Source organism: Capsicum annuum, chromosome 3, assembly GCF_002878395.1.
Source record: "Capsicum annuum cultivar UCD-10X-F1 chromosome 3, UCD10Xv1.1, whole genome shotgun sequence".
Lineage (NCBI taxonomy): Eukaryota > Viridiplantae > Streptophyta > Magnoliopsida > Solanales > Solanaceae > Capsicum > Capsicum annuum.
Window position 1 is genome coordinate 263,259,522 of NC_061113.1, and position 19,764 is coordinate 263,279,285.

The window sequence follows — 19,764 nt, forward strand, 5'->3', positions numbered from 1 at the left end:
ATTATTATTACTACTACTACACACTACTACTACTACTAATTTTACTGTTATTATTTATTATTAATATTATTATTATATTTTTATCTTTTATTTAATATTTACATAAATTTTATTAGATAGTTTTATTACATTTATTTAAATATTTAAAGAGATAAACATGAAAGAGTAAAAGTTCATTCAAAACTCTTTAATCATGAGTTTCTACTTTTAAGCTAATGAAATCTTTTTTCAAATAAAGAATAATATATTTTCAGATTTAAATATTTTAAATTTTTTAATACATTATTATTACAACATTATTTTGTTATGTCCTAAGAATTGTCACGTGGCTTTTTAACATCTTGTCATGTGGCATCTTGTCTTGCTTTTAGTTTTGCTTTTATATATATATATATATATATATATATATTATTTACAACTTATTCAATTTATTTCTAAATTTCAGGTTCATTTAAATAACATTTGACGAAAATATAAGAAAAACTCCATATAATAGATCATTGTGATTCGATCCTTCTTGATTACCCATAGCCAGCGGGGAGCTGCCCTTTTTATATTCAATCAGATATTATATAAATTGAGTAAAGAAATTGAGATGAAATGGATATTAGACTTCAGATTTGCACACTATCATGTAAACCAAGAAAAACCGTATATAGCTTCTTCTTTTTTCAAAATTATAATATGAACTTTATACTACTAAAAAATAAAATAGGTTACCCCCTGTATTATGTAAACTCTGTAAGTTTATAATCTTATAAACAAAAATAACTTATCTGATATGTAATACTCCTAAGTAGAGACAAAAAAATTATACTCTCAATGAACTATCCTTTTTAGTCCGTTTAAAAAAGAATGACTCATTTCCCTTTTTAGCAACTTTTTAATTCTAACTTTTCACATGACATGTTTAAGACCACAAGATTGAAGGGCGTTTTGATACATTTGACATATCTTTAATTTAATACCACAAGATTCAAAAGTTTCTTTATTTTCTTAAACTTAGTGTCAAGTCAAATTAGGTCATTCTTTTTAAACAGCGGGAGTAGAAGATTATAAACGAAAATAAAATATAAGAAATGTAATACTCCCGTGTAGAAGCAAAGAATAGTAGAAGTATGACCCCTTTGGGGAAGCAAAGAATAGTAGAAGTATGACCCCTTTAGGGGTGGTCTTTCAACATTTCGAGATTTGATGGCATATTTTATGGACAGAATTTCAAGGTCAAAACTCAAAAGTGTTGCTCGTGGGACAAGCTAGAGCTGATGTGACCGTGTAAGCAAGTACTTTGTATAGGTTTAAACTGTACACAATTTAATGGTGTGATCAGATAAGTTGAAGATTCGATATGTTGAGGTAAATATTACAGAGCTAAGGAGTTATTTGGTTCACATACTAGTTATGTGGGAATTATTATATAGAAGGTAGCAATTAATAACGAAAGAGTCATGCAGTGATTTAAAATGGAGTAGTTGTTTTACGATGATTATTAACTTTGGACAAGCTATCTCCCCAAGTGTGATAAAACATAAGTAATCAAACAACATATAATGTAATCTTTAACAGCGTTCAATTGCCTTGTATCGTAGAAATTTTGGATTATTTTCTCTCTTTTGATGTACACAACTTACAAGTAGTTGCAAGCGGACAGACATTGCTTTGGTGACTTAATATCTTTAGATTCAGCTGCATCTGACCACATCAACTGCAAGGACGTGTTTCTTTTTAACTATGCTGGCTTACTTTTATGATGGAGTATTATAGCAAGTTGAAGTTGTGACAAATGATCAAGGCCATAACTATAGGCTTTACTATTCTCCAAAATTGATTAGCAGCTCGATTTATCGACTCGAAAGGAGCACATTTTGGTGATAATTCCACATGTGCCATACCAGTCCTTCCAGGTTCAGAGGTTGAAGCATTGCACTACGCTGCACCGTTAACATTCTCGATATCTTCTTTTGTCAAATGCATCTTGCCTTGGTCTCGTTTCGGGTTTCGGCGTGTTTGATCTGGTTGCCCTCGCTGCAAAATAAACAAGATTTTAGCCAAGACCACTATAGTCAATCCCACTATTCATGCAAAGGCACTTATCGTAGGCCATCTGATATGAAGTAACTGATTTTATTTGTTATTATTGTGTTGGACACATATTGGTGCCTAGACATGACAGCATTGGGGGAATTAGAAACCAAAGTACAGGTTCGGTCAACCCCACTAACCTTGGGCCAAACACTATATTTGTCTTAAGAAATAAGCAACCCGATTGTGCCTTACATGTGCTCTACAAGGCGCAGGTAATCTTTCTTCCCAACGGGCCCTAGCCCCGCCTCTGTATGACTAAGCTAAAGGGATAAGGGTTCATTCAACAGGGATTGTTGAACATGCTGTTGTGGATGCTGGTCTAGGGCCTCTAGTTCGTTCATGGATTACTGTATAAGAAACAACAGTAATATTAAACATGAATTAGGTATGTGAGTACCTTTCTAAGAACAAATGTCAAATAAAGGTAGGCAGCGTCCCATTCATCTGGTGATAATGTACCTGTTTTTAGCAACACAACTCAGAACAAAAGCTTGGGGGAACCATATAAAATAAGGCATCAAATATCACAAACATTATTTTCGATGAAACATCAAAGCAGTAACATTCAGCAACTAAAGAACTAAAACTTACTTCGGTCTTGGTTCCCATCACCTAATGCACCGAGCCTCCTCATTAGTTCAACGAATTCTGGTTTCTTCAAGTATTCGTCTACAAACATGTGATTATTCTTCACAAAAACTAGCTCAAAGCCATACTGCATTTAACAAAAGGAAAAAAAAGAACTGTCAGAACAAACCAAAAAGGCAAGAAACAACTGCATGACATGGTAATCCTGAATGCTAACTATGATATGTCTTCCTAGGTGGCAATCCTTTGGATATCAATAACTATTCTCACATAAATTATCTCCGACTTACTAGACGGATTTGTGTGATGTGTGATAGACTCCCTTATTTTGTGACTCGTAACTAGCATTAGAGCACTCTCAATCAAGAAAAACGCACCTCCTCGATATAAAAGAGAACGTACCATGGTCCAATTTAAAGAAAAAGGATATTAGATCCAAAAAGAGGAACTTATAACCCTATGGTTTCCCCTTTTTGTTTGAAGAAAAAGGGATCTATATAAGTCAGAAAGCAAATGACCTGTGGGTTCAGAATATATCCAACAACTATGAACAGGGGGCAAAGATGCTAATACCTCTTCAGCCAATGCCTTGAAGACATGGAAAGGAACAATCCATTCGGGGCAGTCAACAGCATCCTACAATCCGAATCTTAGTTGTTTAGTTGTTAATACGAGAAGTCACATATATTCACACATATACACAATTAAAGGATATTCAATCACGATCCTAACTTAGTTTTGAGAATTTAATAGGCCAAGCATAGTCATGTTAAGACGGGAAAATCCTTTGCCTATTGAGCCTAGAAATAGTGTTTGGCTTCATCCATAATGCAGGCAAATCCATAAAAATAGAATAAGAATACTTGGTTAGTCTTGCTATAACTTGCCAATTGTAGAGTGTTAAATCAAAAGGATAACTAAAAATCCTTCAATGTGCATTATTCTAAACGTGTAAAGCAAAATTGAAAAAAGTGCATGCATAAACTAGCTATAGAATGAGTTGAACAATTAAATTGATTCCAAATGGAAGCTAAACTTTTATGTTTTCAACAAAAATCAACAAGAACACATAAACACAAAAATTTTAACAATAAGCTTAAAGGACGCAGCCAAAGATATATAGGAAGGCACATGTGTACACACCTCCAGATGGAACTTGTATTTGATGCCAAAAGGATTTGAAGATTTAAATTTCTGCAACAATAGAAGATCTTAGTATACAGTACTACAAATATACAGAACAGAGAAAATACATAAATTTCTGTACAAAATTACTAGAAAATGATAACACAATTTACCTTCTCTGAAAATTCTTCATCAAAACGTATCCAGTAGACACTATTACCAAAAGCTAGCCCTTCAGCTGCAATTTCACAGAGGAAGGGGACCATATATCAAAAGACCTTTAAGACTGTACAAAAACGACTACATAACACATTTCAAAAAATTTGCAATGGCATCACTGCTCCACTAGTCTGAGCAATGGATACACTATCATAAAACTTAAAAGCTTGGACAATATTAGAGTAATTAACAAAGTACTTGGAGGAATTTCAGTGTGACTTTTTCAGTAATGTAAAAGGTAGATATACATATATATTAGGTTCTAATAAAGGAAAAAATAACAAAAGATATTCTATGATTCTTTACATAGTTCCTATGTTATGTAAATAACACTAAATGCAGTCTCAATTCATTCTCTAACAAAAAATCATCACAGAGGGTTCCAAACACAAAGTATAAAATGAGAAAGTGTCACCTAGTACGGTTGACATCGATGCTTGTAAGAGTGATATTACTATGGTTGAAGGTGCTAAAACGGGACGATGTAGATCTAAAATCACATGGAGGAAATTTGTCTCAAGAGACCTACAATCTCTCAAAATCGATGCAGACTTACCAAGGACAAGAACAGACAAAAGCACAGGAACTATGAGTACCAAAATATTACAATAAAGGTTTAGTTTAGACCCCCCTCTCCCCACCACCCACCACCCACCCACCCACCCACACAAAATAATAATAATTTGGAATGATTTATTGTTGAATTTCGGCCCCTTGACCTTTTAATTGAAACGCTAGTGATGAGAGTGAATATACGTCACTAAGATATCACAGTTTCACACCTAACAGTTTCAACAGCGACAAGCAGAGCAGAACTGAGCAAAAATAAACCTTCTCTTAGCTTCTTAATGATGACGTTAGCATCTGGCATTGTTCCAATAAATGTTCCTCCAGGTCGAAGTAAAGCTGAGACGTTGGCCAGCGCACGCCGTGCACGGGCTTCAGTAGACCAAGAATAATGCATAGCAAACTGCAAATTTCAAGTTCTCTTTGTTTACACTCAACTAATAAAGATAAGCATAATTGACTGGATAAAGCGCCGTCGCCTCTCCAGCTACTATGCAGAGAAATATAATCAGGAGAACACTATACTTCCCCAAGTTTTTTGAAAAAGTATACTTCCCCAAGTTTTTATCTTTACAAATTTAAGAAAGATGTAGATTGTATTCCTAGGAAAAGCTTCCGAACACTAATTAATTTCTAGTTTCATCGGAAAAATAACAAGTAAAGATGTAGGACAACCACGTTAGCACAACGGAAACATCTAATATAACAAGGAAGCGGCAAATAAAAGCTTAAGAAGAGATATTTACAAATGCAACTATATATCCAAAAGACCTCAAATTTTCTCACACTAAGAGAAATTGTCTTATAAAGCAATTCAACTCGGAGAAGTATGTATCTCTATTGGCTAAGGGATATCAAAAAAGTAGTTCAATTAAGCGAGAAGACAACTAGTTGGTACGGCAGACTCCTTGGGAAAATGACACTTATGGTCACTGAGAATGAAATCTCAAACTATGTTTTTTGCCTAACACCCTGAAGAACAAAGTTTGCAATTATGAAAAATATAAGAGAAAAATATTATTGAATTGTTGTAACTACATTATTACATTGAGGCCCTATTTATAGACAATACATTCCAATCCTTTTCCAAGTAGGATTTTATATGTTATTCCTATTCCTACTCATATTCTAACACCCCCCTCAAGCTGGTGCATAGAAGACATATGTACCTTGCTTGTTATGGATGTATCTAACATGAGAATCGGTGAGGGACTTGGCGAAGATATTTGCAAGAAAACTAATAAGGACTGCTTTGGACATTTGGGAGACCTCAATTGAAACGGAACAAACTGAAAAAATGATCCGAGAAATAGTAAATATTGTCGTAAAGTCGATGTCGCTGGAGAATTGCCGAAAACTGGTATAAAATATACGGGTCATCTCGAAATCAAGAGACGAGTAGATCTTGAACATGATAGTCACCGGAAACTTAGCCGAAACATGCTCACACGCCGGATTATTCGATTTGATGGCTGAAAAGTGACTACAATCTGAGGAAAAAAAAAGTATAAGGGTTGGGTCGGAATGATGACACGACCCTACTGAAAAAGAGAAATATGCGTAGGGTCGGAATGATGACACGACCCTATTGAGAAATAGAAATTATATGAGTAGGGTCGGAATGACGGCACGATCCTACTGGAAAAGAGAAATTATATGAGCAGGGTCGGAATGATGGCACGACCCTACTGATAAAGATTTGAGGAGTCACCGGAAAGACGTACGGAACTATGTAAATTAAATCGGAGTCACCAGAAAGATGCATGGTGCTATGCAACTCAAATATGAGACAGTAGTCCGGAAAGATGCACGGTGCTACGCAAATCAGATATGAGAAAATAGTCACCGAAAAGAAGCACGGTGCTAAGAAAAATAGATATGAAAAAGTAGTCACTGGACAGATGCATGGTGCTACACAAAGATATGAGAAAATAGTCACTAAAAAGATACACAGTGAGTCAGTGACCCAACTTTTGCTAACATAATCATTGGCCAGACGGGCGGCATATATGGATTATAGCCGCCCGCCGGCAGCGGAAACTCTTTGATTCTTTACCAAGATTGTGGAAGCTCTGATACCATGTGAGAAATATAAGAGAAAAATATTATTGAATTGTTGAACTACATTATTACATTGAGGCCGTATTTATAGACAATACATTCCAATCCTTTCCCTAATAGAACACTACATTACAATCTATTTCCAAGTAGGATTTTAGATGCTATTCTTATTCCTACTCATATTCTAACAGCTATATTATATGAAATGCAGGAGACTGGCATACCTGACAGCTACAAACATCAAAAGGTGCATCATCTGCTAAAACCCGATCCAGACGAACCTGAAATTCACCACGCAAAAGATATCAGTAGAGTCATTGCCCACAATTTTTCAACAAAAACACAAAGCAGTTTGGTATATCAGTAGTTTAAAGCAAATGTTGATGAATACATAAGGTCCTAGTATGTCTAGAAAATGATTCATCCAATATTTCTGATGTTTACTTCAGTTCCATCTGCAAGAACAGGAAAACTTGATCATCTAGCTGATTTACCTCATAACAATCTCCACACATAAGTCTGGCAGGAAATGAGAACTTCTTGCGGCGCTGATGGTGATCTGCGTCACCATTGTAGCGGGTTCGGCAGTCTTCTATCTTTACATAATTCAATGATAACAACAGAAGTCAGGCTCTCACTCAAATGCCATAGCAAATAAAAGATAGACAAACAATAATTTAACAAAAAATATATAAAGGAATATAACCTTCTAAAAATGAACTTTTGTTCCTAAAAATAAAGGAAGAAACCTAGCATGTAAATCTACTAAATGGAGGACACATTTAAATCTACTAAACATCCTTGTTAAGTCTCCCGGTCCACGCTCCAGTTGCGCCTGGGCGTGAACAAGAGCGGATCCAGGATTTTCAGTGAGAGGGTTCAGTAGTACATATACGGACTAGTCGAAGGGGGTTCAACCTCTACTATTTATACATAAAAAAAAATTTTACCATATAACAACAACAACAACAAACCCAGTGTATTCCCACATAGTGAGGTCTGGGGAGGGTAAGATGTACGCAGTCCATACCTCTACCTCTAAAGAAGAAGAAAGGTTGTTTCCGATAGACCCCCGGCTCGAGACACGGAATACTACTCAAATACATAGTAACACATGGAACAAGATGGCATAACATAAATACGACACCCACAAGTAATAGAAAACAGAGAAAAGTAAACAGATTCGTAATAAAGCATGAAACAAGGTATCATAACAAGAATAATACCCCCACCAAGTAATTCCCTACACTAGCGACCCAAACTGACCCTAGCCTTCTGCCTTAATTCGCGTCCTCCAGATCTTTCTATCTAGGGTCATGTCCTCAGTGAGCTGTAACTGCTCCATGTCCCGCCTAATCACCTCTCCAGTACTTCTTCGGCCTAACCCTACCCCGCTTAAAACCATCCAAAGCTAGTCTCTCACACCTACGAACCGGGGCATCCATGCCCCTCCTCATCACGTGTCCAAACCATCTCAATCGGACTTCCCGCATCTTATTCTCCACTGGAGTCACACCAATCTTCTCCCTGATAGTCTCATTCCGAACTCTATCCCCCTAGTCAACCCACACATCCAACGCAACATCCGCATTTCCGCCACCTTCATTTTTTGAATGTGGGAGTTCTTAACTGGCTAACACTCCGCTCCATACAACATGACCGGACGAACTGCCCTGTAGAATTTGTCTTTAAGCTTGGGCAGCACCTTCTTATCACACAACACCCCCGAAGCGAGCTTCCACTTCATCCATCCCGCCCCAATACGATGCGAGGCATCCTCATCAATCTCACCGTTACCCTAAATCACGGACCCGATATACTTGAAACTATCCCTCTTACATACCACCTGTGATTCCAACTTTACTACCACCCCATTCTCCAGCCTCACGTCATTAAACTTGCATTCCAAATACTCTGTCTTGCTCCTACTCAACCTGAACCCTTTAGACTCAAGAGTTTGTCTCCACACCTCTAATTTATCATTCACACACCCCCGCGTCTCATCAACCAAAACTACATCATCTGCAAAAAGCATACACCAAGGCACCTCTCTTTGAATATGCCGCATCAACACATCCATCACCAAAGCAAACAAAAAGGGACTAAGAGTAGATCCCTGATGCAATCCTGTCAAGACAGTGAAATGCTCTGAGTCTCTTCCCGCCGTCCTCACCTGAGTTTTAGTTCCATCATACATGTCCTTAATTGATTTGATACATGTCACCGGGACTCCACTCACCTCCAAGCATCTCCAAAGCACCTCCCTGGGGACTTTGACGTATGCCTTCTCCAAGTCGATAAACACCATGTGCAGGTCCTTTTTCCTTTCCCTATACTGTTCCACCAGCCTTTGTACTAGGTGAATTGCCTCCGTCATCGAGCGGCCAGGCATAAATCCAAACTAGTTCTCCGAAATAAACACTATCCGTCTCAGCCTCACCTCGACCACTCTCTCCCAAATCTTTATAGAGTGACTCAATAACTTAATACCCCTATAATTATTGCAACTCTGAATGTCACCCTTGTTCTTATAAAGAGGGATCATAGTACTCCACCTCCAAGCCTCGGGTATTTTCACCGACTTGAAAATTTCGTTAAACAATCCAGTCAACCACCTTAAACCAGCCTCGCCAGAAAACTTCCAAAAATTCACCGGTATCTCATCAGGCCCCGTCACCCTATCCCTTCGCATCCTGCGAACAGCCTTTCTAACCTCCTCTACCTTAAAACGTCTACAATAACTAAAATCCCAACACTCCTCTGAGTGCTCCAGCTCCCCTAACACAACAACTCTATCCCCTTCGTCATTCAAGAGCCTATGAAAATACGACTGCCATCTATTCTTAATGTGGCCGTTCTCCACCAACACTGTACCGTCCTCTTCCTTAATGCACTTCACCTGGTCGGTCACGACCCTTCCTCTCCCTAGCCTTAGCGAGTCTAAACAACTTTTTTTCCCTCCTTTCTCCTGTAACCCCGCATACAAGCTCTCAAAAGCTGTCGTCTTAGCCGCCGTAACTGCTAACTTAGCCTCCTTCCTAGCTAACTTGTACTCTTTCCTGTTTACTCGCTTCTCTTCTTCGTCCTTACTCTCAACCAACTTAGCATACGCCCCTTTCTTGGTCTCCACTTTCTTCTTAACCTCTTCATTCCACCACCAATCCCCCCGATAATGCCCGGCCCGGCCCCTAGAAACACCCAACACCTCACTAGCATTCTGATGCACCTAGCCACCCTATCCCACATACTATCCACGTCCCCCCTACACTCCCACACCCCCATTCCCGCCAACTTCTCCCCTATCTCCCACGCATTCACTGGCGTCAAGCCGCCCCACTTAATTCTAGGTCTACACTCCTCACCCCTTCTCTTCCTATCCTTCTTTATACCCAAATCCATAACCAAGAGCCTATGCTGGGTCGAAAGATTCTCACTCGAGATGACCTTACAGTCCTTACACAACACCCTATCCCCTTTCCTAAGCAACAAAAAGTCAATCTGGGTCTTGGCTATCGCGCTTCGGAAGGTGATCAGGTGACCGTCCTTCTTCGGGAAGCCCGAGTTCACCACCACCAGCCCAAAGGACCTCGCAAAATCCAATAGAGTAGCCCCCTCTTCATTTCTTTCCCCAAAACCAAAACCACCATGCACATCACCAAAGCCTCCCGATAACGCCCCGATGTGCCCATTGAAATCTCCTGCTATAACAATCTTCTCCGAGCTAGGCATGCCTCTCACCACCTCATCCAAAGCCTCTCAAAACAGCATCTTCTCCTCCCCATCCAAGCCCACTTGCGGCGCATAAACACCACACACGTTCAGGGGAAACCCCCCAATGACCAACTTAACAGTCATCAACCTATTGCTGATCCTCTTTACCTCTACTACCTGATCTCTAAGTTCTTCATCTACTAAGATGCCAACTCCATTCCTACGCCTCTCGCTCCCAGAATACCAAAGCTTGTAACCGTCCAAATTTTACCATATAAAAATAGTATAATTTTCCAACGAAGAAGGTTCGGATGAACCCCCTGGACCCTATGTAGATCCATCACTGGGCGTGAAGGTGGTGTTAGAGTCCCACATTGATTGAGGAATGAACTAGTGGTCTACTTATCTGGATTGGGGCAATCCTCCCCTCATGAACTAGCTTTTGGGGTTGAGTTGCCAAATCCATATAGGCAGACTACGATCTATTCCCTAACCCATGTGGGACTCTAACACAGCGACAAGTAAGAAAAAGCAACAAAAATATATTCATCCACGATGAACTTACCGAACCATCGGCAATATCAATGCCAACATAATATCCAACGTTTGCTTTATCCCATTTAATGAGATCACCGCCCTGGTGTAAGCAGAAAGATATTGAAAATTAGATGCACGAGTACTTGTTTCTTACCACCTAGAAATTTTGACTGGTGGTTACTGCCAAATAATTAGAGAATACAATATGCAAGAAGTACCTTCCCACAAGCAAGATCAAGAACTGCATCCCCTCTTTTCGTATAGAGTTGAATCAAGACACTCTTGATCTAACACACCAGAACACCTCATTAGCAATGAACTATGCAGAATAATCATGCCATGGATAAACAAGACATACCCAATTGTTAAGTTTCTTTAAATGGATGATAGGACTTGCTTCACGCTCTTCAAGAGTTTGGTTGGTCCTTGAACTGTAATGATCAGCCACCTTCCTAGCAAAGATTTTTGTGCTTTCATCTTCCAGAAAATGAGTATCGCCTGAAATCAGTTCAAAACTTTAAATAAAACCACAGTACAAAACCAGCTTTTGACTTCTTCTATCCAAAACGTTACAACTTCCTAAACATTTGCATCACATTTTCAATTTTTAGGGCATAAAATACATTGCCCTTAGCAGTTAAACAACTACCCTGCATAGTAAAGAAAATTGTGCCATTGCACCTACAATAAATTATGAGAAAATCACCTTCTAGGTTGTGCTTCTATAAAAGTAAAATTTCTAACTTCTTTTTATATGACGGATTGACGGTGGTGCCCGGTCTAGCTTGCCCACACCTCTAATATTTCATCCCTCCCGCCAGCATAGTAAATAACGCTAAAACAACAGTAAAGTCTCTAACTTTACTGGTGCTAATGCAACATATATATATGTGTGTGTGTGATGTATCCTTATCATACCAAGGATTCATGGTAAACAAAATCAAGTTGGGGGGAGATTGAGCTAAAATAACTTTATTGGTACTAATGCAGCAATGAACAACATGCTGTATCCATATTATACCAAGAAAATACAATAACAAAAAAACAAATTTGGGGTTGTGTTAAAAGACAAAAGAGACGAGCAATTTACCTTCTGGGTTGATCTTAAACAACAATAAAGTAAGTAAATTTTATTGGCTACTAATGAAACAATGACAAATATGGTGTATACAAATTAGGTAGTACTAGTAAGAATCAAGAATTATTTGTGTTAAAAAAGAAAAGGAGAAAATTACCTTGAGGGTTGTGTTTAAATTTGGATAGTGGAGGTCCATGAGAAGTTGAAGATGAAGACTCTGAGTAATCGCGCTTCATGCTTAGAATCAAGATTCAACAACACCTGTCTGGTTTTGTGTATCAATTCGTGCAATCGAAGTGGCGTTAAAAAGACATAAATATAAATTGATGTCAAATTAAAAAATACATTTACGTATTAGGCCTTTAATTTTTGACGATATTCAACAAAGGGTATTAGCTCCTTTAATAATCAAACCAAACGAACCCTGACGGAGAATTATGAAGGAACTTGTACCTTTTAACTCAAATATTAATTTATTGATATCTTTTTTTATAAACTTACGTAATTGGAATTAGAATTAGAAACGGTATAATAGTGTAATAATTTCATGTTATAAATGTATTTATATTACGGTGAATTTTTATTAAGATTTTATCAAGATCTAGTTAATTATCAGTGATTTGAAGTACATGTCTTTTGGTCAAAAACTAGGAGTTGATTATCAGGGATTTGAAGTATATGTCTTTTAGTTATAAACTAAGAGTATTTTTTCCTATAAATATAGAGTTTTATTCATTGTATTATCAATTTTAGGGGTGTCCAAATCGAACCGTTAAGTCAAACCGAACCGATGAAAAAAATCGACTTATGATTTGGTTTGATTGGTTTGGTGTTAAAAAAAAAACGATCATTCTTGGTTTGGTTTGGTATTAGCAAAAATAAAATCAAACCGAACCTAAACCGAACCGACATAATACATATATAATTTTAATTTTTTATACGTAAAAAAATATTACTTATAATCTACTTTCTAATTACTTTTATAACTTTTTTATATTCAGAAAATAAATATATATTCTTGGGCCTTTAGTTATAATATTTAGGAAAAATGACATGAACTGACCATTTAAAAAAAAAAAATGGCCCACACTATGAAAATATGGACAATTGAAGTCAGTCGACCCAATTTTTTTTTTTTTTTTAGCCACTTGACCCAAAACCACTCTCCTTACACAATTAAGGAAATTAAATGTTCTTTATAGTTGTTACTCTTAAATCACTTTTCTTTTCTAAATACACTTTCTCAAATCTTCTTTTTTTCTCCTCTATTATGCATCGATCAATCTACTGTATTTTATGATCAATATCAAAAATTGATTTGTTGTTTCTTGCATTGGAGCATTGAAAACTATGAACATGAAGCAAAAAATAGGAAATAAAGGAAAGTTAAAATTAACGAGTAAAGCGGTCAATTTTGACCTCAAATTTGTTGTTAATGATGATTATTTTACAGAATCATTACATACAGGTTTGTACTTGAAGCAATGTCATAGTTCTTTAAACTTCAAGAAGAAAAAAATAAAATAATGAGGTCTCAAGGTAAGAGAAAAGCCATGTCTTGGTCCATGTTTTTCTCAGAGGCTGATTCAATCACGGTGAGTCGGAGATGTTCTTCTTAGAGGCTGACTCAATCACGGTAGTCGGAGATGTTTTGATGCATGCAAAGATAAAAAAAAAAAAAAAAGAATATGTCAATAGATACTCTTTTATACCAGATTGATACACTTTTTTAAAAGAGAGAAGGGGAACCTTTGCATGCACATACAGTCTCTATACACAATTGATACTCTTTTATACCAGTGTGATACACTTTTATACCACATTGATACACTTTTTTAAAAAAAAAAAAAAGGGGAACCTATGGATGCATATACAGTCTTTATACCCATTTAATACATTTTTATGTCACATTGATACACTTTTATACTACATTAATATACTTTTTTAAAAAAAGGGAGAGGAAATTCTTTGCATGCACATGCAATCCCTATACTCAGTTGATACTCTTTTATACCACATTGATACACTTAAATTCAACATTAGATATCCACCGACTTCCGTATTTTATCATTATTGAAACTAAAACTGAAGTTGAAGCCATTATTTTGTATCAATTTTGAGCAAATTTACAATAGGAAAAAATTATGGGTAGCTAATTGAATGCAGATTTTTGAAGATTTTATACAAAATTTATAGAATAAGAAAGATTAATTGAAGTATCGAAAAAGGTAAAAGAATGGAGGTTTGGGAGTTTGAATGGAAAGAAAATTGTGAATGAAAAGGAAAGAAAGAAAGAGAAAGTCACTTTAATGACATTTTCAATTATGTTTAAGCGTATGACAGTGAAGGTTAGCTAGTGAAATTAGTTTGTGGCTATTTATAGGGTATTTAATTTTGAGCGCTATTTTTATGATATTATTTTAGTTTTAGGTGTTATTGCTGTCCTTTTCTCTAATATTTATCCATTAGTAACAGATTAATACAAAACTCAATATTAATATAAAAACCAATAACTCTTCAATTGCTTCACTTTACATTTTACTTTCCAAGTTTTCAAAGAGTTCTCATTATTTCCTCATCTTACTTTCATCTTACTTTTCTCATTCTCCTCATTCGTCAAGTTTTGATTTAGGTTTGTTTCTCTTCTTTCTTTTTTTTCTCGTGGAATTATATTATAGTTAATTATTTTATGGAGTTAAATTTTTAATAAGTTGTCTCCAATTCTTCATTCTTTTTTATGCTCACATTTTATGTGAAGGAAACTTTCAGACAAGCTATCGTGACTAGTGACTTACAAATTGAACCACTGAGTATCCACGTAATATTACTTTGAGAGATAGTAGTTTAAACGTCTTAGTAATTTGTCAACTTAATTTTAATTGGAACTACTCTATGACCATTTTTTTTTTAATCTTTTTAGTGAAAACATTTAATTTTTTCTTCAATCACATTATAAGTGTAAAAAAACCAGGAAAAAAACCAAAAAATCGAAAAAACCCAAAAAAATCGATTAAAACCAAAATATAAACACCGATTGTATATTGGTTTGATTTGGTTTATAGATTTAGAAAACCGACATTGTTGGTTTGGTTATATTTTAATGAAAAATCGAACCAACCCGACCTATGTACACCTCTAATCAATCTTATAATCTCTCATCCTCAATAAAAAAAGTCTCATCTGTTCTTACTTTATATTTCATAACACGTTATCAGCACGACTAATCAATGAGATTGAACTTAATTTTTTTTTCTTCCCACGTTTTGGTTAATCTCGTTATGAGATATGAGATGAGACCCTCCTCATGTTACGGTTAATCTCGTCATGAAAAAAAAAAGTGTACAAATTAAGATTGCAAAATTGTAAAGTAGCAACAGAGAATCTTTCTTTTGACGTGATAAAACTCAAGGTAAGTTTTATTTTATTCTTTAATATTGTCATTAAGGATGTTTCAAGATTATATTACTTCACTGTTGAATAAAACAAAAGAAATTAAGTGTGAGCCACATAAGAATATATATTTGCTCTCTCTCATTTTTACGTTATAGCTATATAACGTGCCAAGTAAATCTACAGTGTTGAATTTCTTTTACAATTTTAACATTACTTTTTGGTGTTTTGTTCTACTTCTCAAGTTTATATATTGACAATGTTTGTACAAATTATTTTTATCTTTGAGGATTGTCTTTGAGTATATAGGAGGAGGCCGATGAACAAAAGGAAAAGGGTTGGTAGCTGCTAGTCTAAAATAAAGCAGTAAATTTTCTGTAATTGATTTACCGAGAAATTTTTATTATTGGCAATATTTTCTAAGTCTAGTTATTATTAGATCTAATTTGTGTCTGTAATTATTTGATGTGGTTAAGACATTGGGTTAGAGTCCCGATGCATGATAATGATAACATATTGAGTTCAAGTCTCATTAATTTATGCCTAAGACGCTTTTATATGGATAAAACATTGAGTTTGAATCTCAATGCCCATATTGATGATATTATGATAGCTAAGCAAAATAATGGGCATTTGGTGAAACACATCCCATTAAATATTCTTCATTCCTTGAATAGAATGTGGTAGCAATAAATCATATTTATGCCTTAATTTGCTTTTGTAGTAGCTATCATAATTTGATACGCTTAAGGCATGATTATATTTCATTTTTGGGGAATGAGAAGCTTATTAAATCAAACGTGCACTTGATTGTGATGGTATCACAACTCACCTCCGAAATAGGCAGTAAATTTGAAACTTATTCATGTAATAGTAAATCTGAAATTTACTAAAGCAAAAGCACATGTCATGGTAAACTTAAAGTTTGCTAGAATAAAAGTTCATAAATTGACATGAACGATTGCGACATCTCAAAAATGTGCATAGTGAGTATTGAACATATATTGAAGAATTAGAAAATTCTTCATAAACTTTGAATGTACCTTGTTCTCGTGATAAGTTGGTTGGACCAACTAATATTGGGATTGGATTCCTTAAAATCTGAAAAATATAAAAGGTGAATATGGGCTCGTTCATCAGTCATGTGATATTTTGAAAAGATGTATTAATAAGATGATCACATGTATATTAATTGTCAACCTGCAGTTTGACATTCATAAAGTTGCTTACTCAATAAAATTGAGTTAAGAACATAACTTTCAGATTGTGTAATCAAGACAATCTTGATGATGATGGTTTGGCATTGAATGCCTTCGATAAAATCTAAACCATTATTAATGAGAATAAAACTTCATATATTGGTATGAAATATGATATGTTGCATACAATAGCACTTGTATGCATTAGACCAATAAATTGTGATTATTTCTTCCCTCTCAATTGGTTCAAGGTCAAGAATCAACTATTCCATCTAATAATTTTGATGTGCGGTATACAGTTAATGGACATACCATGATGCACAGAGACAGATTTCTTAAATACAATGAAGGATATATGCTAGTTTTCCTAACATAAGGATGGATATTATAAGCAGCTATGAAGTGTGTTATGAATTATCATCAGATCCTCATTCAAAAGATAATTCAAGTCAAATGTCAAATACATATCATATCAAGCTACAGGTGCTCCTATTTTGTGTTATTGGAGGACAAAGTCTCTGAATGCATGAAACATGGTAGACTAATCGATTCCAAATGAAATAAGGAGCAAATAATCATAATAAGAAGACAATGTGCTCTTGAACAGCCTATGACATAACACTCCATGAAATCTTATGATAGGTTCAGGTACCTGAAAATAATGAAGTGATGAGATCTCAAAATGTTATGTCACATTGCGAACCGATACACAATTAGAAACCGTCGACGATATCTTTGATACAATATTGGTGTAACATTATAAAAGATTATGAGGATCTGAATCTACGTTAATTTAAGCATGCCGACGTAGAAATATTTATTTAGTGACATGAAAGGTTGCATCTTGATAAGCGTGAAACTTATTTGATTTGCAGTCCAGACACTTGAAGATATCACACATGAAATGTCGAATATTGTCACTTGACAAAATTTATATGAAAACTTCTTTAAAGATTCAAAATATAAAAGCTTTTGAGAAACTTATTGATAATCCTTGTATTGTATAAGTTATAGCTTGAAAATTATTGAAACTCTTGGAGAGTTTTCAAAAGTAATAGATTATTTGCTGAAATGAGAAATATACCGAATTAAATTGGTTATGAAGTACCATATCTTAGTGCAAGTGGTGCACTCATGCATCTTGCAAATACTATAAAGCCCGATATAGCCTTTTCAGTCAATTTGTTAGTAAGGTATATTTCTGCTCCTACCAGGAGACATCAGAATGGGATAAAACACATGAACTTGTTTTATTCTAAAGATTGCAGTCCCGATCTTATTGGTTATGCTGATGTTGGGTACTTATCTGACCTACATAAATCTCGATCTCAAACGGGCTATGTGTTCATATATAAGGATACTGTCATATATTGGAGATATACAAAGCAGGCTATCTAGCCACTTCATTGAACCATGTTGAGATAATAACTATTTATGAAGCTAGTCGAGAATGTGTATGATTGAGATTCACAATACATCTCATTCGATAAAAATGTTGTTTGAAATGTGACAATATACCCATAATTTTATATGGATATAATGCAATATACATAGCACATCTTAATGGAGGATTCATAAAAGGATATAGAACGAAGCACACTTCATCAAAGCTTTTCTACATACATGAGCTACAAAAGAATTGTGATATTAACGTGTAACAGATTCATTCAAGTGACAATGTGGCTGATTTATTCACCAAGTCTCCTCCAATTTCAACTTTCAAGAAGATAGTGCACAATATCGAATGCAAAGGTTCAAGGATGTTCTCATTAGGGGGAGTTAATATGCGTTGTACTCTTTTCCCCTTACGAGGTTTTGTCCCACTGGATTTTCCTTGTAAGGTTTTAATGAGGCAACCTGTATGAGTATTGTTAGAGATGTGTACTCTTTTTCCTTCACTAAATTTTTTTTTTCCACTAATTTTTTTCTAGTAAAGTTTTAACGAGGCACATTATCTATCTAGACATTCAGAGGAAGTGTTATAAATGTATTTACATTATAGTAAATGTCTATCAAGATCTAGTTGAAATCTATCAGGATTTGAAGTATCTGTCTTTTAGTCAGAAATTAGAAGTATTTTTCCTATAAATAGAAGGATTTTGTTTACTGTATTATCAATCTTATAATCTCTCATCCTCAATTAAAAAGTCTCATCTCTTCTCTATTTATTCTTGTTGTTCTTACTTTATATTTCATAACACATTTTTTTTTATAATTCAATTCTTTTAAGCATAAAGAGCATGTGTATAATATATTTTAAGATTATTTGAAAATTGTATTGAATAAAAAATCAATTGACTACATAAAGAGCTTGTGTATAGTATAGTGTAATTTGATTCTAGTATTATTTGTTGTTATTATCTATAAATTTTTTATACTTTCATTACAGCATTTCTAGTCTGTTTTTATCTTGAGTGATGGGTTTTTCAAAAACAACATATGTACCTCGTTTGGGATAGAGATAAGTTTTGTGTACTTCCTATCCTCCCTTGATCATTGTTTGTGGGACTATACTGGGTAGCGGTGGACGTTCGATATTTAGTTTGGTATTTTTAAAGTTTGGGTTTGGTAATTCGGTAATTGGTATTTGCACAAAAATACCACATACCATACTTATAAACATCGGTTCAGTAGTTCGATAATCGGTAAATTAAACTTCAATTTGGTACGGCATTTGATAATACCATATTAAAGTTGGAGATGTGCAAATGTATGTTTAAACTTCAAAGAGTATATTTAATAGAAACCCTATTTAGTATTCTTTTTGTTGCTTTTTACGAATATATTACCAAGGTCCAATAGATTCTTTGGAATGACTAGTACTATTGTCTATTGGGTTGAGTTAGACATATATATATACATATATATATATATATCGCCTTGCGCGTGTAACTCACTTTAATGAGTTCAAATATTACATTAAATAGAATATTTGTTTAGATAATAAAGATGAATATAATAATTAAATTTAATATCTTTTGAGTATGTAGAGATGGAGAATTTATTTATTAAACCTAATCTTTACCAAAAATATTTTTAAAAGTCGATTGACATTTATTTATCATCTGTAAATTGCAACAGAATAATACAATGATAGAGACATCAAAATAATACAATTAAATCTAATGTTTACACACAAAATTTTTCTCAAAATCGTCCGACACTAATCTACCACCTGTAAACAATCACAAAATAATACTATAA

General features: G+C 34.9%; 1 protein-coding gene across 1 annotated transcript; it reads right to left on the reverse strand.

Annotated features, from left to right (window-relative positions):
• Positions 1 to 1,454: 1,454 nt before the first annotated feature.
• On the reverse strand, positions 1,455 to 12,397 carry LOC107862120 (mRNA cap guanine-N7 methyltransferase 1). Its single transcript, XM_016707573.2, has 13 exons — positions 12,129 to 12,397; positions 11,252 to 11,391; positions 11,112 to 11,180; positions 10,922 to 10,993; positions 7,140 to 7,241; positions 6,870 to 6,926; positions 4,849 to 4,987; positions 3,972 to 4,036; positions 3,817 to 3,867; positions 3,247 to 3,309; positions 2,677 to 2,800; positions 2,483 to 2,544; positions 1,455 to 2,025 (listed from the first exon to the last, which is right to left on the reverse strand). Exons 1-13 carry the CDS (start codon positions 12,205 to 12,207, stop codon positions 1,927 to 1,929), a joined length of 1,122 nt encoding a protein of 373 aa, XP_016563059.2. The 5' UTR covers positions 12,208 to 12,397; the 3' UTR covers positions 1,455 to 1,926.
• Positions 12,398 to 19,764: the final 7,367 nt, after the last annotated feature.